General features: G+C 52.2%; 1 protein-coding gene across 1 annotated transcript in view; it reads left to right on the plus strand.

Annotated features, from left to right (window-relative positions):
* Nucleotides 1-23,372, plus strand: part of KSR1 (kinase suppressor of ras 1) — a 50,713-nt gene extending 27,341 nt beyond the window's left edge. The window contains exons 3-20 of the mRNA XM_066202213.1: nt 8,521-8,668; nt 9,554-9,965; nt 10,177-10,181; nt 11,938-11,998; nt 12,161-12,244; nt 12,821-12,882; nt 12,991-13,097; nt 13,377-13,545; nt 14,750-14,791; nt 15,332-15,386; nt 16,061-16,106; nt 16,216-16,595; nt 16,684-16,780; nt 17,028-17,161; nt 17,567-17,698; nt 17,972-18,107; nt 18,417-18,550; nt 21,021-23,372. Coding sequence (XP_066058310.1) covers nt 8,521-8,668; nt 9,554-9,965; nt 10,177-10,181; nt 11,938-11,998; nt 12,161-12,244; nt 12,821-12,882; nt 12,991-13,097; nt 13,377-13,545; nt 14,750-14,791; nt 15,332-15,386; nt 16,061-16,106; nt 16,216-16,595; nt 16,684-16,780; nt 17,028-17,161; nt 17,567-17,698; nt 17,972-18,107; nt 18,417-18,550; nt 21,021-21,099 — 2,283 coding nt within the window. The 3' untranslated portion in view covers nt 21,100-23,372. The remainder of the gene's footprint in view (nt 1-8,520; nt 8,669-9,553; nt 9,966-10,176; nt 10,182-11,937; nt 11,999-12,160; nt 12,245-12,820; nt 12,883-12,990; nt 13,098-13,376; nt 13,546-14,749; nt 14,792-15,331; nt 15,387-16,060; nt 16,107-16,215; nt 16,596-16,683; nt 16,781-17,027; nt 17,162-17,566; nt 17,699-17,971; nt 18,108-18,416; nt 18,551-21,020) is intronic.
* The last annotated feature ends 979 nt before the right edge of the window (nt 23,373-24,351 follow it).

The raw sequence follows: 24,351 nt of genomic DNA on the forward strand, positions 1-24,351 counted from the left end.
GGAGGGGGCACAGCCCTCACACAGGACCCTCCTGGCCCTTCAGGCTCCGACAGCCACGGCGGCGCTTTGTCACTCACTACCTTCTCCTCGATACCAGTCGTACTGTGCTGCACTGCGTTCTGTGGCCAGCATTAACCAAAGCAGGACCGTTGTTACAATCTCACACACACACACTCATAGAGCTCAGTCCACTGACAGCTAAACAAGGCAGAAAAGGCTTTTTCTATTCTTTTTCCCGTTTGTTCCTCTGCAGGCCAGGTCACAATGCTCTCGTTCAGCTTCCTTTGATCGTTAAACAACCAAAAATTTTCTTTGGCCTCAGCAGGAATCTGCCTGGGTGAAAAATTCCACAGATTTCCATGGAAGTTATTCTGGCTTGGTTCTGATGTGACTAAGTGGTCTCTGGTGAAACTGGATGGGTTCAGGACCAAGTTGTTCCTTTTACTTCCTACTGTTCATTTTGAATGTGATGCTGGTGCTGCCTTCCAGCCCAGCGAGGTTTTGGGTGGCACAGCCAAAGGTGCAGCAGTGACAATGAGAGGACAAAAGCGGCCTGTTGCTGTGGCCAAACTGCCAGGCTCCCAGCTAGTGTTGGTTTCTAAGGTTACTGGAATTGCCTGAGTCTAAAAGAATGTCTTTGTAGCTCTTTTATAAATCCTTTGTGATGCCTACAGAACAGAGAGGGGGGGCAGGGAAGAGGTGAAGAAAAGCAGGGAGGGAGGTGGACAGTTCAAATCTGCCACATCCTGGTAATTCAGGGAGCAGAGAGGGTTGAGACTGCCCTTCTCTATGTGTGGTCACTAAAAGGGGTGAACAAATTCGGGTTTGGCCTAAGGCAGAAAGAATTTTCCAGATCTTTATTATTTTGATTCGTGCTCTCTTGCTGCCCCCTCCCTAGCAGTGTCCAATTGAATGAACTCTGTTCCTGCTGGGACAGAACTGTAAGAAGTGTACAAAGCACTGAAATCCCTCTGGGATTCCAAATGCATGGTTATCTTTTAAGGGTTCTACATCCATTTCATGCAGCTGTGGGCAGCTTCTGTAGCACTTGCATCGGCTGGACTGCAGAACTGCAACACCCTGTGGGTCATTAAAATGAATTCTGAGTAGGCATGCTGGAACAGGCTGTGAGCTGGGGGAGTGGAAATAGCTGGGCTAATAAACTAAGATAAACTAAGTGCTCTGCTCTTGCAGTGATTTTTTTTTTTTTTTGGTCCTGTTATTTCACTGCTCAGAAAATAGCTGTGCAGCCACTGTTGGTGTTGGACACTGACATCAGCACAGTGCTGAGAGCTGTCTGGGATGAGTTAACTTTCAGAAATGTCTCGGGTATCATGGGATCATTCCTGCTGTTGTCTAGATTTCATTCAGCATGTTGAACGGCATTTCAGCTGAAAGCTTTCAAAATGGAAATCACTGACAGAAGGAGCATTAATAGGTTAGGTATTACAAAATCTAGAGTGGTGTCTCGCTTCGTGCACACTGCCTGTGACAGGATGGGGAGGAGTCTCTGCAGACAGGGGTGAGCGGGTCACGCTGTGGAAATGGGGATCCCTGAGTGGCTCGGGCTCTGTGCTGGTGGGAACAGCTTCCCATCTCTCAGATACTGTTAGCTTGCTGTAGAATAGCCAGGCTGGGTTTTCTTCTTAAGGCTTCCAGAAAATGGTGCAGAGAAGGAAAACTGCACAAGTGTCACAGTGTGTTCACGTGGCACACAGCCCTCTCTTCTTGTGCCTTTTAGGCTCTGGGACTAGTTGGAGAGGTTGCCAGGTACCTGTGGAGTCGTAGAAGAGCTGCCTCAGAGCCCTGCCCCGGGCACCTCTGAGAGCTGAACAGAGCAGCAGGTCTGGCACAGGAGGAGGTGCAGTGGAGGGCTCTCTGTGCTTGCTGCTTGTCAGGGACAAATCAGGAGAAAGGCCTGAGTTCATGGGGGTTTTGCCTTTTTAAATGGTTCTGATTCCCTCTGCATTTCTAGTGCTGCTGAGGGATTTTCAAGACTGTGCTAATCTGTGACATAACACCGTTGAAAAGCAGCCTAATAGCAGGAGTTCTTTAGCTCAGCGGTGAGAGGAACAATGCTCTGTTTCTCTGTCTCCCCTCCCCTCGCTCCCCCCAGTCCTCTCCCAAATAAAGCTGCCATGCAGGGAAACACAGAAGCTCCCAGGCTCTCCTGTCAGAAATAGAGCAGCAGCTCCAATTTAGAGTATCTGCTGACTCCTCTGCTCCTGGGTGAAGACTATTTTTGCTCAGTGACTTGCTCTCGACGTTACGAAGCCCGAAAGCTCTGGTGATTATAATTGCTGGGCTCCTTTATTTCTTTGAAAACCTCTATTTCAAAGGAGCAATAATGACTGCCTGTACAGTCCTGTAGCTCTGGAGGGGCTCACAGCAGTAAGAATGCAGTGTTTGTGGCGCTGGGCGAGGGCTAAAGCCACCGAGAGCGCGGAGAGCGGCGAGCCGGTGACGCTGCGCCGGGTGCGAGGGCTGGGCTCTGCCCACCCCGATGGCCTGCAGGTAGGTGCCAGCCCCCGGGCTGGGATCCTGGTTGCTCTCTGGGAATACACAGTTCCGAGGGCTCAGGAAGCTTGGAGCCCCCACCCCAACCTGTGCTATTTCTGTGGCTTTGTTACTGTTCCTCTAATCGGTTGCCAGACAGATTTTTATCATACAAAGTGGTAGCAGGCTCTGCTTTGGAGCTGGGCTAGTGCGGTGCTGTGTCCTGCTTTTTAAGTATTCTTCTAGGGAATGCTGGAGTCCTTGTTTTTTCTCAGGAGTTCTAGAGATTGATTAATTCTAGAGACCGATTGTATGTGTAGTTTAACACCAAAAATTATGTATAAAATGTTTAATATGGTGGATTGGAAGTGAGCAAAGAGGTACTTGAACTGAGACCTAGAAAAGACAGGGCAAGGAGCCTTACAGACAGAAGGTGTGTTTATGCTATGTAGTCATCTCAAGTGGGTAAAAGTTGCTCTGAAAATGGTCCTAGAAGAATACACTGATCTGGATTGTCCTGCTTGCCTTGGGAGCTGGAGTCAGGAATTGGGAGGGGGAGTGGGAGGGAAGGAAGATAAGAACAGAGTGCTGTCCCTACTCTTGAGTTGATGAAAGAAGTGTCTTGCAGAGCTATTTTCTGGGTTCTGAGCTTGGAGCATGGCTACCAAATAGAAGAGACTAAAAAAAATTCTGTTGGCTTATTTTCTTCAGCACAGAAAGTGATTTTCTCTGTCTTTATCCTTGTGCTTCCCAGAAACATAACTATTGTATTTGTCCCACATGTAACTTGTCACTGTCTTAAAAACTAACTTAAGAACAGAGTCAACTTCTTATCATCTTCTGAAGCATGTCTGGGCCAGCCCTGCTGGCTGTGGAGCAGGGGTGCCAGTCAGTCAAGCCTGGAAAGCTGTTTTTAGAGTGGGTAACTGTCATGCACAGGGAGGGGCACATCCTGCCCTGGGGTCTGCTGGCCCTGAGCAGGGCTGTGCACCAGGGAGACTGGGAGCAGGTGGAACAGGGCTGTGGTGGGGCTGCTTTGTGGCTGTTCCTTTTGGGAATGGATCTGAGCCCCAGTTGTACCCTTGTGCCCTGTTCTGGGGTACCTCCTGCCTGCCTGTGGAGCCCACCCCAGTCAGCACTGATGCCAAAGACCTGCGGAGCTGAGCAAGGCAGGGGCAGTGCTGGGCCTGGCAGCAGAGCAGGGAGGGCTCGTGCCTTGAGCAGGAGTTGTCTCCCAGGAGCCTTATACTGCCCTGTGTAAGTGCTCCTGTCAGGGGTGAGCCCGTGGCACGGGGCTCTGTTTGGTCAGCGTGGCCCAGCTTGGAGCAGATCTGTCACTGCAGGAGTCGTGAGGGGTTTTTGTCAGTGCATCCTTTGGATGGGGGACACAAGAGGCAGATCTGCCTACGCCTATCAGGTTCCCACAGCTGTATCCTCTCCTCTTTTTCTGTCAGCGTATCTGCACGAACAGGCCGTGAGGACCGCGGCTGGTGGCTGGGGATTTCCATGGGTCTGGCAGCAGCAGCTCTGGCTGCCCCACCAGATAGCAGAGATCCTGGATGTGCCAATCGTGTGTATGCAAATCAACTCTGTCCTGCAGGGTTCTATGCGCTAAAATTCCTTCACTGCTCCAGTGAAGGCCCCTCCCCAGCATAAACAGCTCCTGGAAAATAGTCTCTACCACTGCCAGGATTCCCCTTCCCTGCCAAGGGCTCCAAGTGCCCCTTGCAGCCTCGGGCACTGCGAACCCTTCATGGCTTCTGGTCAGCCCGGGGGGTCTGCAACTGCTGCACCTGTGTGCCACAGAAGAGTAATGACAACAGCTCTCCTGTCCCCGGAGAGCCAGCTGCACAGCATGCCCTGAGCCTGGCAGCTCCTCTCCAGCCTCCGCTGTGAGGTGGAGCAGTGAGGAGGGTGATGTTAGGTGAAACCATGGCCTGTTTATGCTCACAGCTTAATGCAAGCTGGAAATTTCAAGTGAGAGGCTTTCCAGAATGCCCATAAAATCTCCAGGAATTTAATAATACAGCAATTTTTCAGTACCTTCATTGCTGGGCACCAGAAAAACAGTGCAAAATAACAACTAGCAGGCACAAGATGTTCTTAAGAGCATCCTTACATTCTTTGCTTCGAGCTATCAGTGGGAATTTAAGCACCTTATGTAATGGGCTTTCTCTTGTAGCATCTGCTGCTTCACGGGAGGATGATTGGAGAGGGAATGTATTGATTTAAGAGGAGGCATTTGGGGCCTTGACAACTGTCCAGCTTTACAGGAAGAGCTGTGGCTGCTGGGTCGAGGAGCAGGTCAGGCTGATTTTGCAGAGTGCCTGCAGCAGCATTAGCTACGTAGGCTTATCTGCAGGGTGGAATCTTTACCAAAAATAACCCCTCCACAGTGTTAGATACCAGCATTTTTGCCATGTTTCAGGGATTTAAGTTAGACACCAGACATGATTAAAGACTGTGGTGAACTCTTCACCCTGACTAATTGAGACTGACCCTTGCATGGCTCCTTGGATGCATTGGCACTCACTTTTCTCTCTGTAGACGTGTGCACCATGAAGTGCAGTCTGTGTCTGATAAGCAGGAGGGCTTTAGGGAAAAGTCCTCTTACCTGTTGTAGGGAGGAATAATTTCCTGCTTTGGACTTTCTAGCATCCCTTCTGCTGAGCAGTGCACGGTTAGGCTTTAGATTTTGCCGGCAGTTATGAGGTGCTGGAGATTGAAAGCAGATTCTGTCTTTTCCTGCTTTTTCTCTCAGTTTTTAAATCTGACCTTACTAGCAGAGTGCTGTCCCTGTCAAGACAAGGTGTGCCCAGGGACACGGTGTTGAGCTTGGTCCTAATGCAAGCCTTTAACCTGCATTTTTAAAGCTGTTTTCTTAAAAAGCCTCAGCACCCACTGAAGAAACAGGTGAAGAGAGGTCCGCTGGACCCACACTTCTCACCCTCAGTGGAGAAGAGTGGGAGTAACCCCTGTGCAAGGGCCCAGGGGCCCTTCTCCCCCACAACAGCTGAGCCGGGGCAGCAGCAGAGCCTGTTTGAGAGCCACCCTGAACTAGTGACCCTCCTCACTGTCACACTGCCTGGGGGGTGACACACAGCCAAGGCAGAGCAGGCCAATCTCACAGGGATCAGGTTGACCAGTTTTATATTAAGCCACCACATATGTGCAGCACATGAGTGGCTGTTTAAAGAAAGCCTCTTACTTCCCCTCCCTCCCCCTCTCTGAAGGCTTATTTCTTTTGTCGCGTGTCATGGGGGCTGGCAGCAGGTTCAGAAAGTCTGAGCTCTCCCAGCTCAAGGTCACTGGGATTGTTTAAATATAATCTCCTCTTCTGTACTTTCTACTTTCCTACAACTTGCTGTTCTGCCTTTCTTAAACTCCTGAGCAGACGAGGAGCTTGGGCTTTGTGTGTGGGTACAGCCCCTCGGGCTGGGGCTGCAGAGCTGGGCCTGGTGGGGACCTCACTGACCGGTCAGCTCTGGGCAGAGGCAGACTGTCCTCCAAAGGGACGAGGCAAAGGAAGAGTGCCCTGACATTCTAAAGAGATCAGTTCCTTGGCATCTTAAAAACAATTGTTTTTTCTGCAGCCTGGAAGGTTCGAGTCCTTGATCCAGCTTTGAAGGTTGGTTCCTGCCACAGAACAGGCATTGGAGAAACCAGATCCCCAGCAGCGCTGCCACCAGTCCCAGCCCAGCTGGGCCTGCATTCCAGCTACCACTGGCTGCGGTGGGAAAGCTTGCTCACCCTAGGAAACCTTGGGTTTTTCCACTTTACTAGCTAACTTGCTGACAGCTCCGATAAGTTCCAGGTTACATGTGTCAGGAAAGCTTGGGAAGTGAGGGGATCCTGGGTGATGGGACTGGGGAGCTCCTGCTGAGATCTGGAGTGATGCTGCTGCCTACAGCAAGGGCTGTGTAGTCTGGGTTGTTTTCTTAGGGGGAATGGTGAGGGTGAGGAAATGTTTCAAGAGAATTCAAAAATGGCATCACTGTAATCCCACTTCCTCTAACGCCGTGTAACAGTATGAAATAGGATAAATGTTTTTAATGTAAATGTAAGACATTGGCTTTTCCTTGTGCTTAACAGGGCACCATTGGCTTCCCTGCTCCAGGAGCAGCTGGACTGGGGTAGAAAGCTGTCTCCACGGCCCACTAAATCTTGATCCCTGTTTGGCCCTGTCTCTAGAGTGCTGGCGTGCCCCGAGGCCGAGGGCCTGGTCCTGCATGGCAGAAAAAAACTGCTTCTGTGAGCTGCCAGGGAGAGGAATTTGGGGGAGAGGAATTTGGGGGGTGCTGGGGGAAGGACTGACTGTGAGAGAGACTTGGTGCAGTTCTGGTGTTGCCAGCCCAGCTCAGCTGGGGCTCTGCGTGAGCAAACCCTGCTGCCTTCCTGCTGGGGTGTTGGAGTTGTGGTAGCATATTACAGGTCCAGCTCTGAGTATCTGGGCCCTTGGGAGTTTTGTTTTTGGAAGGTGATTGCAGGGCAGGAATCCCAGGAAGCAGATTTTGCACTGTCTCTGTTCTTTCTGAATTTTATCCAAGTCATTGAGGTGCAAGCTTTTGGGGGCAGTCTTATTCCTGCATCATGGTGGTGCAGAGGTGCAGAAAAATGAATAATACCCAGCATCAGTTGGGATGTCTATGCTTTTGTTACTCTGCAAAGATTAGTTACAGAAAAAAAATAAAATCTGCCTAAACTTAATTGAACTCTGGCTCTGCTCTGGTCCTGCTTCGTGCTTACTGCTCATTTAAATTCCTGGCCTCCCCTTGAGTCAGCTGTGCTTTGTGTTTCATCCAGTTCAGAGCATGTGACAGAAGAGGCAGGATGTGTTTCTAGACTTCTGCCCTTTCTTAATGTATTCCTTTTCTTTGCTCCATGCCACAGTTACTAAAATTGGAAACTCTTTGTGTTGCCACCTACAAAGCTCCAAAGGTTGGGGCTGCTGAGCACTGTCACAGCTCAGTCCTGCGTCAGCTCTCAGAGCAAGAGTCTGGGGTAAGAAAGATGCAATTGTCAAAGGACATTTGACACGTTCACGTTTGCATTTGAGTCGGAAGCGGGGTTTAAGGACTGGAGGATTTCAGCCTTTTTGTTTCACCAAGCAGTGAGACACACTTTTGAGTTTCCCCTTCAAAGTTCAAAGCCTTTTATATAGCTTGATTCCAGGAGCTGAAACTTTAGGATAAAGGCCAAATATTGTGAAATTTGTGATCTCATTGTGAGAATAGGCAGCAGGGAGGTTTGTTTAGGCAGAACTTTTCAGGGAAATTCCTGGGTATCTGGGCTAAGTATCCTGGTTTTGTTTATTAACCACAATTGCTGCAGACTTACACTGGAAACATTTGAATGGGGGAGAAGAGACACACATAGCTCAGTTCTGTGTCAGGAAATACCAGATCATTTTGTGCTTTCCAGGCTCTTGTATCTTTTGTGTCTGCCCAATCTGAACCTTATCACTGTGGGGCTTTGGTGTATTAAGATGTAGAAGGAGTCCTGCACAGATATCTCTCCAGGCAGGATAGGGTAAGGCTGGTTCTCTGGTGAAGGAAAAACTGCTTGAGGAGGAGGCCACTATCTTTGTCAAAACATTTCTTTTTCGTTCAAATAAAGAAGTAATTTTCCTCACTGTTTCTGCTGTTCACTTCAGTACGGGAAATGCCAGACATCCTTATCTGACACTTTTTCAGGTTTTAGACCTGTTTTATTTCTGCCTCTGTTTTTAATGAGAAAGTTCAGTTTCATTAGTAGCTTTGCAAAAATTTTCCACAAGGGGAGAAGAATATTTCAATGCCCTGTAATCCTAAGGGGAAGAGCAGAGGATGACCAGTCCCGGAGGTGCAGAGCACACTCACACCCCAGGGGAGAGAGCCGCTGTGGGCGCTGCTGGCCCTGCCAGAGGGATGAACCGTGAGTCAGCCCAGGCAGTGAGACAGTGCCGCTCCCGACAGTACGCAACAGGTGACACTCTTATTTGTGCACAGAGAGTAACATGAAGGGTCTCGTCTTGTTTTCCTGCAGAGAATACCAGAGGAGCTGACCCTGGATGCCTTACTAGAAATGAATGAGTCCAAGGTGAAGGAGACAATGAAGAGATGTGGGGCCAGAGATGAGGAGTGCTCCAGGCTGAACGGGGCCCTGAGCTGCCTGCGGAAGGTGACAGAGTCAGGTACAGACTGCCTTGTTCTCCTGCGGAATCGGTGTCCCAGCAGCCCAGCCCACTGTCCAGACACTCTGTGGGGATGTTCTGTGACCACAGTGGCTCTGGGGTGTGCACAACGGGCACTGATCAAACCCATCTAGAGCCGTCAGGTGGGCTTGGTTTGGACATCGAGTCAGAGAAATAAATGGAAATAAATGTGTGTAGAACCCTCTCCTACTCAGTAGACTAGATCCTTATTAACCCTTTCTGTTCAGAGTTCTGTCTAATGCTCCAGTTCCTTCTCCATGGGTCAGGACACATCCTTGGCTTACTTAAACACAACCAGATTCCTTGTAGGTGATGCCTTCCCCAGATATGGCCAGCTCAGAGAGAAGCCTTTCCCCAGCACTTCCACAGGCACTGTAAAATCTGTTTGTACAAGAGCCTCTCCCAGAGGACTGGTACTCACATGCACCACATCTTTCTTTGTTATCAATCTGTCACTGAAAGGTGATGTTTCCTGTTGGTATTACGACAGTTCATCCATTTGCAAATCATAAAGATTAGCTAATGGAAAAAGTCAGCAAACAGCTCGGTCTCATATTTCCTTTTTTCTAATCTTTCTTGTCCCAGGCTGTCAAATATTTCCCATCCGCCCTGTATAAACCAGCCGTTGCTCAGGAGTCATGGCATTCATCTCTTAGAAAGCAACAGCATTTTTAAAAACCCAAGTACACGTCTCTCAAAAGCCCAAATCAGGCGCTGTGCTGAGTTTTCCCAGCCCGGGGCCGTGCCGGGGCTCAGGGGAGATCCTGCCAGGTGAAACGGGCGCCCACAGCCCTGCGCAGGAACGCCCGGGAGCCCCGAGCAGCGGCGCCCTCCGTGCACGCACTAACGCTGCTCCGTTGACAGGAGGGGAGCCGAGGGACGATGTGCCGATGGCCCTCCCCGAGCGCCGGGACAGCTCCTGCTCGCAGCCGGACCCCGCCTGGTCCCCGTGCGCCCCAGCCAAGGGCGGCCAGCAGCCGCCGCGGACCTGCGAGCCGCCGGCGCCGAGCCTCGGGCCCTGTCCCTCGGCAGAGACGCTGCTGGAGGCGCTGGTGCTGCCCGCGGCCGGGGGCAGGCCCAGGACTCCGCACAGCATCACCGTCACCCCGCCGGCCACGCCGCAGCCCAAGCGCCGGCACCGCCTGAAGCCGCCGCGGACGCCGCCGCCCCCCTGCCGCAAGGTGTTCCAGCTGCTGCCCAACTTCCCCACCCTCACCAGGAGCAAGTCCCACGAGTCTCAGCTGGGCAACAGGATCGACGAAGTTCCTCCAGTAAAGTAAGTTTCCTCCCAGACCGGAGCCGGCAAAGGCTGCCCTACGGAGGCGGGGAAATACTGGCAGTGCGGCACCCCCGGGAGCCCGTGCAAAGCCAGAGGTGTCTGTAAACCTGACTGCACACGCTGCAGGCAGCAGTTCCTGCTCTAGCAAAGCGTGTGCCTGTCACAGGAATATCAGTTCCTAAACATATGTACCTTTTCTTCTTTCTAGGTTCGGTAAGAGATTCTCACAGGTGTGTCTGCAGTGCCTTGCTGAGAGAGAAGAGCCTGTGCTTGTCAGCTCCCTGTTGGCCATCCCTGGGCAGCCTCTGGAGCTTCTCCACGGGCCCTCCCATCCCAGAGCTTCTGTTAACTGAGCAGGAGCTTGGCCTGCCACAGAACCGCAGGGTTTTACTTGGTTGCACCTGGTATTTGCTAAGATGACACAAGCAAGGCAAAGGAATGCCGATGTTTCAGGGGTTAGAGCCAGGGCGGTGCATACCTGTGACCTCAGACAGCTGGCACTGATGCCTCTTGGGACAGGAATTTCACATCTAACCCTTTGGTGCTTGTGGATGTGCAGTGCCCAGTGTGTCTGCAATGAGGTTAAGCTGTGTGCAGCTTTCTGAGGAAGCTGCAGCATGGTCTGCAATGTGGGGTGTTCCCTCTGTGCTGAGGACTCTGTTCGTGTGGGTGATGGCTGGCAGGAGCAGGGCTGGGTTTCGCCAGGGCCAGTGGGGGTTCTGTCCTGAGCTGTGTCCCAAATACAACCTGTAACCTTGAAAGCTAATGGAGAGAGATTGGAGCAGCTCGGAAAGTGTCCAAGTATTAAAAAAAAGTATGAAAGTCCAAATAAGGATATTATAGCTCTGCACATGCAGCTAATGCCCTTTAAAACAAAAATCTCAGGAATTACTATCAGAAATAGAAAGACTGTGAAGTGAAAATGCCAGCAGAAATCTGAGCATTTCCCTGGGGAGAGTGAGATAATGGGTGGGATAAATGAAAAAGGCATTAGAATAAGTTCAAACAGAAATGAAGGATCTTGGTGCTTCTCTTCATACAGACCTGTTGGCTGGGTTGAAGTCTGCTGTGGGCTCTGGTGAGTCCCAGGCAATCCCAGACTGGCTGATAGTGGTTTGAACCCTTCAGTGAGGATGTAACCCTCTGCCCGCTGCTGACAGCCACCTTTACTGCTCTGCTGGGGTGGTTTGGATGGCCGCCCTAGGCCAGCAGCTGGATTCCTTGGAAAAGCACCTAGCCATTCCAGCCTCTTCAGGAGGCTGAGGATCACGGATGCCTTCAGAAGCTCCCCTGGACTAACGATAAAAAAGACTGTGGTGCCATCTATGGTCAAGTGAGGAGACTGGCTCTGAGCCAGCCCTGCTGCTGTGCTGGCGCTTGCACATTGGGGTTTGCCTCAGATGTGCAATATTTCTGTAGATTTAGTCCAGGAAATATGCTAGAATTCTGAATATTGGAGAGTTTTCGGGAAGTTATGTGCTCTAGCCACTGCCATCCTGCATTGGCATTTGGAAGGTTAGATCTCCCTTTCTGCACTGCTAAGTTATGTTAGCTCACATGTGTGTTTGTATTCTTCTGGGTCATGCTGGCCCTGTCCAGAAAATCGAGATAATTTTCAGTGAAGTAGAGTATTCTGAAATCTACTGACACTGCAGGAAAACTGGGTGATGGTATTTGTGGTAAACCAGTTGGGAGTAAAGCAATTAGGAGTAAAGTCTGACTTTCCACTTTAAGAATGGCTTAGACCTGATCAGATGGATTTCTGTAATCCCTAAATGTAAACCACCACGATTTATCCAATCATATGGAAACAAATACAAGAGCAACGTCCCAGGGGTCAAAGCAGTCTGAGCTGTGGCACCTCATGGCTGGTGGTGCTGACCTGGGGCAGTGGCTGCTGGCTTTCTGTGCAGGGTGGCGGGCACACGTGAGCCATGCCTCCCTAAGCCCTCCTCTTGTTCTCCACCAGAGCTCTCCCAGGGATCCCCCCAGACGGTACGAAGGGACTTTGGCCTGGCTGTGACCCACAGGTGAGCAGCAGGGCCAGGGCCGGGCCGGGCCCTGGTGCCGCAGGACTGACACGGCTTTGGAGCCGGCTCGGGTGTCTCAGTGGTCAGATTCAGCTCCCTACAAATGCTCGTTTTCCTTTGGGCACCAGCTAACATCAGCTTTCCCCCTCGTGTCTCTCTTAGGTTCTCTACCAAGTCCTGGTTATCTCAGATTTGCCAAGTGTGCCAGAAGAGCATGATGTTCGGGGTGAAGTGTAAGTACTGCAGGTGAGCACATGGGGATGTCTCCTTCGGAACAGCCTGCAGCTGGGCTTACACAGCCTGCAGTCACTCCTGTCTCTTGACGCGATGCACTTCTAGCAGTGGCATCGTTTTTTTGGTCCTTCTGACCTGCAAAGGGATGCTCTGGCACAACTCACACCTGAAACTGGCAGCCTGACACATGAATGAATTGCATTTGTTTCCCTGCCATAGGCTTCCTACCTCATCCTGGGCAAATCTTGTAACGGGAGCTGGACCCCTTACAACAGCCAGGATTGTTAATTTTTGCTTCTCTCAGGCTTGTTAGTCTAGAGCACTGAGATTTTACTACTTCACTGTTAACTGGCTGAGAGTCGGTGAAAGTAATTCTATTAAAAATAAATCAGATGCTAAGATATGTGTGTGGCTTTCATTAGCCTAATGACACACATAATAGGATTCTCCATACAAATGCCTGCTGCTCTGGGGCTGAGCATTCCAGAACTCCTTCTGGGATTAGCATAAGAATCACAAATTAAGGGTAGGCTTCCTCTTTTTGGGAAAGAACAAGTTGCTATTTAACATGTAATGGTTATCTTTCAGATTAAAATGTCACAACAAATGTACTAAAGAGGCACCTGCTTGTAGAATATCCTTCCTTCCCAGTAAGTAATTTTCTGCAAATTCTTGGCATTTCAGTGTAATTGATGGTATGGAAAGAATAAAAAGTCTCATTAAAGCTGTTTTTCTCCCTTGTCCAACCTGTTTTTTAGTAACAAAAATAAGAAGAACAGAGTCTGTCCCGTCTGATATCAATAATCCAGTAGACAGACCCGCAGAGCCCCAGTTTGGAACTCTCCCCAAAGCACTAACTAAAAAGGTACGAGGTGGCTGGAGCGTGTCCCGAGTCCCTGGGGAGCAGCAGGAGGGAGAGGTTGGAGCCAAAACGGCTCCTTGGGCTTTCACTCTGCAAGACTTGGAAATGTGACATTTTCTCCTGTAAAACGGGGGTTGTGCAGAGCTCCAGGTGCTTACTCAGAAAAGCAATGCCACCATGGCGCCTGGGAACAGCCTCCCTCTATCTGTTGTCCAGCAGACACAAGGGGAACTGCTCCTTTCTCTGCATCGTTTTCTCAGAGTGACTTTCCCTGCTTTGCAGGAGCATCCACCAGCAATAAACCACCTGGACTCCAGCAGTAATCCTTCTTCTACAACCTCATCCACGCCATCCTCTCCAGCACCTTTCCAGTCTTCCAACCCTCCCAGTGCGACGCCTCCCCCAAACCCGTCCCCCATGGGCCAGAGGGACGGGCGGTTCAACTTCCCAGGTAAACTCCTCTCTGGCAGGAGACTCTGCAAGGACAGCCTGACCAGGAATTCATTGGGACTTGGAGGTTTCTGAATACATGGTTGTGCCTTAAACAAGGTGTAAAAGCGTAGCTTGTCATCTGATAAAAATGAAAATGTCTTTCTTACAAGTTTTTAAAGGGTATCAGCAAGATATCTTTGCAGGAAACAGATTACTGAGGATAGTTTCTCCTTCTCCTTTTTGGAAAAGGACTGAAGAAAAAGCTATTTTTTCTCCTCCTTTCCCCTTTGTGTTGTACAATGCATGCTGCCTGCAATGTGTGCTCACCAGGGGCTTTCAGTCAGGAGGGAGGTGCTTGCTGGAGCAGGCTGTAAAAATGAGAACTGGAACGAATTACTTTACCAGACCATTCCAAAACATAACTCACAGTCGACATCCATTTTTAAACCACTGTCAAGGCATGACTGGTGGAAAGGAGTTTACCTTTCATGCCCTGTGGATTGTGAGCCCCAGTGTGCAGCTTTAACCAGAGCTGAGAGAGGCAAGAATCTCTGACAAGGGCAAAGTCTAAACAGTGAGAATAAATGCAATTCCTTTGACCTGAAGTCACATGGGGCTCAGTAGCTTCCACAGCTGGCCTTCAACACTGCTGAATTTTGCATCAGCTTCTGACCTGTGAACTCAAGTTGCTGTTTGAGCCTTCTAAAAAGGACCAGAGACAGTTCACTGTAAGGATTCCACTGCAGCTACTTTGCATTGGGACAGACTTCTCAGATTCACTGAAAAAATAAAAAAGGCAGATGGTTCATGAGCTTCAGCTTCTGTGGGGGCACCTCTGCAGAGCTGAGACATGAGCGCACATCACACCTGATTTGGGCCTGCCTTGCACGTTCCTGGGCTCTCCCTTTGCTCCTGCCACTGGGGATGCAGGTGTGGTGTTTGCCAGCAGGCTGTTTGAGAGAGGTGGCACAGCTTGTGTCTGATACCTGTCATCTGTCGGGGCCCTCCCAAAATGCATGTGCTGAAATTCCCCCCAGCAGGCTGATAATCCACTAATCTGTTCCCAGCAGTGACCTGGGACTAATTCATTGAATGCACATGAGGCACTCACTGATGATCCTCTAATTTGTTTGTGTTGTTTTGTTTTTTTCTCCTGGTGTTTTTTGTTTGTTTTTTTTTTTTTTTGCTGTTCCTTTTTTACAAAACTGCAATTAATTAAAAAGCTGCCTACTACCTTCAGCATAGACAACAGTTTATCTTCCCAGGTGAGTTGATTGTTTTAATTCTACTAACCGACTTCTACTGCCAAAACATAACTTGTTTGTAAACCTCTGCATGCTGCCCAAGAACAATCACTCTGCTTTAAAAAACCTGTCTAAAACAATCCAGACTTTCTCTTACCTCAGTGTGTATTCAGCCCTCTCTCCCCTTAATCTGAGATAGTGACTTGATTTATGTATTGAGATGGAACTTTGAATATTTAGCTGTAGAACATTATTTCTTGTGGGATTCTATCCGCATCCATGCTCTTCCTTTCTAAAGACTCCCTTTTATGGCTCTGTGCCTGGCCCAAAGGACTTTACAGAGAGGTAGGGGAGATGGAAAAGGACTGGCCTCAGCCAACATGCAGGCATAGGAGAGAAGAGCATAGTTTTAAATCAGTAAAAGTATAAAATCCCTTTGTCTGTGGTTGAATTTATAATTCCTAAATAAGAAGTAAATAGCTGATACCACAATGTTAAAACTTGCAGTCTATAGGAGACTGAAGGGTAAAAGATGTATCATAACTGTTTCTACTTTCCCAGAAATTCCCAGTCCTGCACAAACAGCACAGCTTCCAGAAACTGCTGCAGACACTAAGTAAGTAGAGTTTTAAATCCTTTCATTGTCACAGCGTTTAGCTGGTAATGCTCAGCTCAGCCCAGAGGTGCTGTGCTATGGCCAAAACCACATTTAACACCTGAGAATTCCCAGGGTAACTGAAGTCACTGAGGGTGATGCTGGTTTTCCCAGTTTATAAAGCTGAAAATGACACTTAACTCGAAATGGCACACTGAGGAGTCCAAGCCTTTAAGGTCTTGTTCTGGTTGTGAGGAGGCTCAATGAAACACAAGTTGGAGTTTTGTAACTCGAAGGGCAAGGCACACTGAGCTGCAAGCAAACAGCTCTTTCAGGATCCCAGCTGCAGGGCATGGAAAAGCTTCCAGCCTGCATGGCCAGCTGCTCCACTGCAGGTGTTTCAGGGGCAGGAATGGGAGTAACTGTTCCTGGAACACAGTGTAATAACAGAGCCATGCCGCTGCCAAATCAATTCCTGCCACTTAATTATCAAGAATCACTTCCATGTCTTTGTCCCTCGTTTGCCGATGTGAGCTTAGGGTCCTTCCCTTTTCCACGGAGCAGGAGCCATATTTTTCTCTGACCTTCCATAGCTGTCAGGGTCTGTTGTGTATTGGCTTCTTCTGCTCCCCTGACGGCAGCACAGCCCCCGTTGCCAGCGGCCCCAAACGTTGTTTTCCCTGTTTGTGTTGCAGCGCTGCCCAGCAGCCGGGCACGGGCGGAGCCGCACGGCAAGCACAGGTGGGTTGGCTGCTTTGCCCCGAGGCCCCTGGAGCAGCCTGTGCTGCGGGGCTGCTCTGCCCCCACGGGACACCGCGAGCACACCTTTCCCGCCCCTTGTTGTGGCCAGGTGGAGGAACCAGAGGCCAGTAAATCGGAGCCCGAGGACGACGAGGATGAGGTGGAAGATTTGCCCAACCGGCGGCCGCACCTGCAGGGGATGATCTACCGCAAACCCAGCCAGACCAGCGTGTACCTGCAGGAGTGGGACATCCCCTTCGAGCAGATCCAGCTGGGGGACCCCATCGGCCAGGGCCGCTGGGGCAAGGTCTACAAGGGCAAGTGGCACGGCGAGGTGGCCATCAGGCTGCTGGAGATCGACGGCAACAACCAGGATCACCTCAAGCTCTTCAAGAAGGAGGTGATGAACTACAGGCAGACCCGGCATGAGAACGTGGTGCTGTTCATGGGAGCCTGCATGAACCCCCCTCACCTAGCAATCATCACCAGGTGAGGAGACAGATCTTTCCGTTAGTTCTACTGGATGTGTATTGTAGGGCTGGCTAATGCTGTTCTCGTGTATAAACATTTCCTGCAGCTTCTGCAAAGGAAGGACGCTGCACTCCTTTGTGAGGGACCCCAAGATCTCCCTGGACATCAACAAGACCAGGCAGATAGCACAGGAGATCATTAAGGTAAGGGCTCGTTACGCCAAGGGAGCCTCTGGGCAGGGCCTCAGCCAGAGCGCGGAGCTGCACACAGGGCTGGGAGCTGCTCCCTCAGCCTCTCCCCACACCTTCCTGCGCAAGTCCCACAGGGGTCCTGCCTTCTCAACCAATCCTTGACACTGGAGTTAGAAGAAGAAATGTGTTAGAAGCTGGCAGAACGTGCTTGGAAATAACAAAAAGCCAAGAACATTTCCATCTCTGCTGTGTTTCCCAGGGCATGGGGTATCTCCACGCAAAGGGGATTGTACATAAGGATCTGAAATCCAAAAATGTCTTCTATGACAATGGGAAAGTTGTGATCACCGACTTTGGATTATTTGGAATTTCGGGTGTGGTTCAGGAAGGAAGGTAAGTGGAGGCTTCAGTGCTTGGTTCCACCTCTAGAATGACAAATGATCAAATAGGAAATCATTTCCTGCAGTGTGTGAGAAGCGTCCATTGGTTTGGTACAGACTCAGTTTGCGTTGTGCATGTTTGCTTTGTTTCCCTTTTGAGCAGAGTTCTTCCTACAGTTGCAGCAGCACAGCTAGAGAGTTTGGATTTAGACTCAGAGCACAGAACAAACAAGACCTTAAACCCAGGAAGGAGCTGTGAGAGTCAGGCTGACACATGTCTATTTGTTAACATGGCAAGAAAATCGGAAACAAAACATTAGGCAAAAACGTTGGAGTCAATAACGCCAAAGCATCAGGTGCAGCACAGACGTGGCCTCCAAACCAATGTTTTAGTCCTGCTTCTGTCTCTTGGATTCAGGAGGGAGAATGAACTGAAGCTGCCTCATGACTGGTTGTGCTACCTGGCCCCTGAGATTGTCCGTGAGATGGCCCCAGGGAAAGATGAAGACAAGCTGCCTTTCTCCAAAGCTGCAGATATCTATGCCTTTGGGTAAGAAAGGAGCACCCAGGGGTTCCGTGAGAGCTTGCTGAGTGAGACTGGCTACTGGCCTGAGCCTTGCAGTCAGCGCTCCCCTTCACCCAGACTCGGGATTCCAGCTGGGACACCTTTTCCTCACCTCTCCCTAAAGCCATGGGTGGCAGGGTTTGCTGCACAGCCGTAGGCACCTCCCAGAGCTCAGCCGAAGCAGCTGGAGCGGTGCCAGCATGGGGTCTTTCCCCTCCGAGGAGCAGGCAGGGGCCTGACTGTGTGCTGGCATTGCAGGACCGTGTGGTACGAGCTGCAGGCACGGGAATGGCCCTTCAAGAGCCAGCCTGCAGAGGCTCTCATCTGGCAGATCGGCAGCGGCGAGGGCGTGAGACAAGTGCTTGCCACTGTCAGCCTGGGCAAGGAGGTCAATGTAAGTACCTCGGCTGCAGGAGTCCTCGTGCAGCTGTTGGCCAGGGAGGGAGGGGGCTGTTCAAGAGATTCGGTGTTCTCACAACTCGAAAGAGAACAGGTGAGAATGAGAGACCACGTTAAGCCTGTGCCCGTAACTGGTGCAGAAGTGGACACCCCCAGCACGGGACGCTCCGGGACTCTGACAGTGTCCAGGCCCTCTGTGAGCGGCGTCTGCCTGGGCTCACACGCACCCCAGCGCTCAGACAGTGTTGTGGTCTGCACAGCTGACCCGTGAACTGGGATAACGAGCCACCACTGTCCTCTGCAGGAAATCCTCTCGGCCTGCTGGGCCTTTGAGCTCAGCGAGAGGCCCAGCTTCACTGTCCTCATGGAAATGCTTGAAAAGCTGCCAAAACTGAACCGCCGGCTCTCCCACCCAGGGCACTTCTGGAAGTCTGCTGAGTGAGTACCTGCTGCTGCTCGCAACACTGCTGCCGTGCAGTTTGCTAACTGAGCGTTTCTGAGCTTTATTTGCTTTCCTGGGGTTTCAGACCTGACAGGGTGGGAGCACTGCTCCTCTGCTTCTCTAGTTCCTGGGAAATGACATGACTAAGCCACGGGCCTCAGACATTTAATTTCCTCCTTGACCATAATCTCCTCCCTCCAGCAGTGACTGATGCCCCTGTTTGGTGTCAGAGAATATCCACAACAGCATTGGGACGGGCCCAGCTGACCCCAGAGTGGTCACAACTTTCCCTGTGATGGTAATGGCAGGTGCTGCCTGAGGAAGGGAAGGATACAAGAGCAGGCCACTGTTGCCCTCTGAAGCGGTTCAGTCTGGATGGGTTTGAGGCCACAGACACATCTGTGCTCAGTGCACATTCACCATGTCCTGCGCTCATGTTCTTTTGTCTCCTCAGCTGCTTGTATTTACTTTCTCTTTATTCTGATGTTTAACCCACCCCTTCCCTTCCTATAATCCTTCACCTTCTTCCTGCAACACACAATCAGAACCACCCAAATCCTTGACACAGGAACTGTGGTGGCAGTTTGGTCTCTGCTGGGTGTGGGGGCCTTGGAGTTGTAGTTGAAAACTTTGCCTCTTCTCCTGTGCAATTTCCCCCCATTTGTACTGGGTCCCTGACACACCAGTGATGTCCAACGCCTTTAAACTGCAGAAAGCTTCCCCCAGACTCCGGCCTCACGCTCACCCAAAGAACACGCACTGAGCAGTGGAGCTCCCCCCCTCACCCAGGTCCTTTCACACGCTGCACTAACCCTGCTGCGGCCTGGTCGAAGCTGTACAGTGTGTAGTTCTCAAGGGCTTGCCTTAAGTAACTGAAAACTAACTCTCACGGTGTCTTTTTCCCTTCCCTCCCGTATTTCTTTGTAGGTTGTAGCTACTGGTGCAATAACGGGCTCCACCTTGCATGCTTCCATGTGTCGTATCCTAACCGGCAACTTGGACAATCACCTTCCATTAAAAACGCAAAAACAAACCACGAAATTAACCCACGGACATAATCAACACTTTATCCGAGTTCTTCTCTCTGCCTTTCGCTTGGTGTGGGCTGTAGCTTCAATAACCACTCCTGTCTGCGAGACCTCCCTGGCTAACGGCGGCTCCCGTGCCCCGGCGCGCCGCGGCCGCCGACGCTCCTCCGGGCAGGGCGCGGGGACCGGCTCTGCCCGACCAGGTGCACGCGCAGGCGGGGCCGGGCGTCCTGCCTGCAGCTCAGGGCCGTGCCCACCCGCACCGCTGCGCCTCCTGCCCGTCCTGCCGGGCCCCCGAGCCCCCGGGCCGTGTCCTCAGTGCCGCGGCTCAGGGCCGTGCCCACCCGCACCGCTGCGCCTCCTGCCCGTCCTGCCGGGCCCCCGAGCCCGCGGGCCGTGTCCTCAGTGCCGCGGCTCCGGGACCGCGGCTGACGGGGACGTTGTCGCGGCGCTTGCGCTGCGAACCGGCAGCAGCTGAGCTCAGGCCCAGAGGCAGCCCTGGGCTGGGTCGGTTGTGCCAGGGCCGCTTGTCGAGGGGAGAGGAGGACGGTCCTCGCTCCCCTTGGCGCGGCTGACGGCCTTTGCCCCTGAGAGCCAGGCCGGGGCAGCGTCCGGGGCCGGCCCGCGTGCGGCAGCCGGGATCGGCCCCAGAGCCGTGTAAAGGGCCGACGCAAGAGCGCCCTTCCGCTCCTCCCCCTGCAGAGCCGCTGCTTGGAGTGTTTCAGTTCGCTTCTGTTTACATCCCTGCCCAGCAGGACTCAAGGCAGGGCCTTGGCACAGTCACAGCCACCACAGCAAACACGTGCCTTCTAGGAAAGGTCTTTTCCCACCGGTTTGGAGGGGAGAGGACAGAGAGAACACACACCAAGGGGGTTTCTGCTGTCCGAGGACAAGCCCCCACATCCGCTCCCTGAACCCCCTCAGTAAAGCTCTGAGCTGAAAGTGCTGCTGGCTCTGCCGGCAGTGTGAGAGCAAGGGGAGAGAACCTTTATGTGTTCACAGAGCCTGGGGAGGAGCAAATGGGTTTGGGTTTGTTCTGTTGGGGTTTCTTAACGTATTTATGTACCGTGTCAAAGCTCCCCTTTCTCTTACAAGGAAAATTCTGTCAGTTTTTCCTTCCCTTCTCTTCAAGGGAAGCAAGTGCCCACAGAAAACCAGTGTCAGGCTTCTACCCACGGTAGAGACCTGGGAAAACGTCCTGCTCCTCTCCTCCCCCGCGGGCAAACCAGATTGTGCAGTTTCTTCCCCCTGATGAGGTTTGCATGAATAACTTCATGTGTTTGCTGCTGAGTTACTCGAGCATCTCTTGGCTGATCCGAAGTGATGCGAGAGCAGAACCAAACTCTTTTCAGCTCCTTTGATAGGGCGGTAGCTTTGTGAGATGAGTCATCAGTAACTGTTTCCCCCTCCCTTCTCCTCTCCTCCCCACTCTTTGCAGCATTAACAGTAGCAAAGTTGTCCTGCGTTTTGAAAGATTTGGCTTGGGAATCCTGGAACCGAGTAACCCAAAGCTGTAGCCGGTGTCGGTGTGACCGTGCTGGCCGCCTGCTCCCACACAGCACCAGAAACCCTCCCTGGCTCCTCCACGCCGAGGCTGGGGCGGCCCCACTGAAGACCATCAGCTCAGCCCCGTGTCCTGCCTGAGCACCAGCAGTTCTTTAAACAATGTTTACATGACACTTTTGTGTGAACTCTATTTTTTTAAACATAATAAACAGTGAATCAAGTTGAACGACAGCCATTCTCCAAGAGCACTGACAAAGAGAAGAGCCGCTCTGGTTCCTCCCTGTGTCCGTGGTCAGCAGGAGCCGCCCTGTCCCCCAGCAGTGGCACCAGTGCCGTGGCTCCTGGGAGGTGTTGGCCTTCCAGAGGTCACTTCTCTCCTGAAGGCAGAGCCCGGCCTGCTGCGCTGGGACTGGCCCAAAGCACCAGGTTTCCGCAGGGCTGCTGGGCCACCCTGAATTTGGCACAGCAGAACAGAGCTGCCGCAGGTAGAGTGCCTGGCCACGAGGGCCGGCTCTCAGTTCATGACTCAAGTGCTCTTCTCCACAGAACTACCACTAAACCTGTTCCTTCCCATACAGTCCCAGAGGAATTAAGAATTGCTGGCTTTAAGAAATAAACTCAAGGCCTGTCACAGCTCTGCACAGAGACCAAATTCTTCTTTGGAAGTTCAGGCACAAGTTCAAGTGCGAGGAAAGGCAAGAGAGACAGGACAAGGGACAAGCTGGCCCTAAATAATGCAGTAACTGAGGCCTTGATGCTCAGAGCTTCAGAGCCCCTGCACACACACACAGTGCTGCCACTGCCTACAGTTGGCCACGCTTGAGCTTGTAAGTTCCTTGAAAAACACAGGAATACAGTGGTTGCTTTGAGGAAAAGAACCTTTAACAACGACACAAGTCTTGTACCCAAGAAGGCAGTGTCTGGGCCTGGAGGTTCTGCCTGACCCCAGCAGCTCAAACTCGTTTCAGAGGTTAATTTTAAAACCAAACCCACCCCCTCCTCCAGTGCAGTGTGAAGGTTACGGAGGTGACAGCCAGTGACCCCACCAAGGGGACAGAAGCGTCATCCCCCTTGGAAATCAATTGCCGGCCCTGTTACCAGGGGCTCCCCTTTCCCCAGCAGCTCGGGGGGCGAATCCCAGATCCTCACGCAGCGCCGGCCCTCAGTTTGGCTGCCGTGTGTGAGGAACTAAGTGGCACAAAACCCGAGCTGTGTTGAGCAGAGAGCCTCAGTCCCGTGTGCAAGTCGGTTGTAGCCTCTTACAAGCGTTGACAAAAGACTTCGCAAACGTGTCAGATCCAAAAGAGAAACGAGCCCGGCACGGGCGGGCACTGGAGGGCTGTCCTGATCCCTGTTCCCCTCGGGCTCCGCTGTTCTCGCTCACAGTGTGTCGGCAGCCCGAAGCAAAAGTCGTTTTCCCCCAGGTGCTGCCTAACGAAGAGCAGCACAACACAGAGCCAAAGCAGGGAAAAAGGTGCTGCTGGCCCTTGAGAGGAACGCAGGCGGGCGTCGTGGCCCAGGGAGGGGAGGGCGGCGCTGCCGCCGGGCGCAGTGTCCCTCGGCTCGGCGCCCTCGAGGGCCGCGGCGGCCTGGGGCGCTCCTGCCGCGGGCTCTGCGTGCACCGGGCAGGCCGGGAGCTGCGTGCGATCAGGGCGCACGGGCCCCGGCTCCCTGCAGCCACAGCCTGCGGCCCTCTGTCGCACAGCGCGGCTCGGGCCCGGTTCGGCGCTTTCTGTCCTGCGGGCCCGGGGCAGGGCGAGGGACGCCGCGGGCTGTGCCCCGCTGGGAACACGGCCCGCTCCAGGCCCGGCCCCGGCCCCGGCCCCGGCCCCGGGCGGTGCGCGGGACGCCCGCGAGCCGCCCCGGAACACGGAGCCCATCCTCTGCCCGGGGAGAGACCGGCGGCGGCCGCGGGCAGCCCCGCGCACCCAGCCTCAGCCCGTCCCGGTGAGCTGTCGAGGTGACAATGCTGCGCAATGCTGCTACAGGAGCCGCGTGTCAGTAGTGAATGTAAATGGTCGTAACGTGGTGAACATGGACACGTTTTCTGTTCAAATGTGATGTAAACTTTGTACAGTACAAATTTTTTTTATATTTTCTATGAACTGAGTGTCTTCCAGAACTGCTATTAAATTAATTACAAATTGATAGAATTAACAACAGTTTCTGTATTAGTTTATGCAACCAGAAAAAAAAGAAAAAAAGAAAAAAAGTGCACTCTATGCTACTGGAATTCTGGATATGTAGGAATCTTTACAGTGAATAAATCTTTGGTCTGGATAAAGGAAGTGTCACCGGGTCCTGGTCTGACCTTTCCCTCCCACTGGGCTGTAGCCGAACCAGGAGAGGAGCAGACTCCCCCAGAGACCCCCCAGCACAGCTGCTCCTGCCCTTCCCCTGAGGGACACCAGGTGATCTCCCCCCGCACAAACCCTCTGCAATTACCCAAGTCTTCCCCCCCAGATATGATGAGTCACATTATTAAATGGGCAATGAAGCCAGCACGGAGTTTTCTCCAAGCACGAAACTTTAAGAAGCTGCTTCCCTCCCAAAAGCAGCACTTGAGGCTGCTCTGGAAAGCGCAGGCACCTTCTCCATCCTTTGCACAAGGCGCTGCCACCACCTCCCGGCCGCAGCGTGGGGCAGAGCTCGGCCAGGCAGACGCAGCTCTCCTCACTGAAGTGCCATTACCGGGCGTTAATTAATCCCAGGACGGTTCTGCGGCTGCCAGCAGCTTTGCGCCGTCCTGCCAGCGATGGGCCAGGGCACCATAAAAGCAGTTTTACATCTCATCCGTCTTCTCTACATCTCACACGCAAACAATAAAAAACTTAAGGTAAGTTGAGCTTTGCTGTCTTTCATGAAGAAGAAATAATAATAAATTTAATTCTCAATTCTCCTTGAAGGGCAGAGGAGCCACACAAACTCCAAGCACAAAGGCCCTGCCCCAGCTGTGACTGGAGCAGTTTGGTGTTTCCCTGCTCACAGCTGTGCCCCAGAACTGCCCCGGGCACCAACATCGGGGTCCCTCTGCGCTGGGAGAGCCGCAGCAGCCAGGAACAGGCAGCACATACATCCCAAGGGAGGCACACCCAGCACTAAGGGAGCATTGCCAGCCCCGGCCAGCTGCGCTGCGACACTCAACGGCACTTAAACCCCCGCAGCAGACAGGAACATTTCACCAGCCCAGCTGGGTGCTCAACAGCAGAACACCCAGAGCAGCCGCAGCAATGAGGCTTCACTCAAAGGAGACACCAAATAAC

The sequence above is a fragment of the Chamaea fasciata genome, unplaced genomic scaffold (assembly GCF_029207755.1).
Source record: "Chamaea fasciata isolate MVZ Bird 193981 ecotype frontalis unplaced genomic scaffold, bChaFas1.0.hap1 SCAF_21, whole genome shotgun sequence".
NCBI lineage: Eukaryota > Metazoa > Chordata > Aves > Passeriformes > Sylviidae > Chamaea > Chamaea fasciata.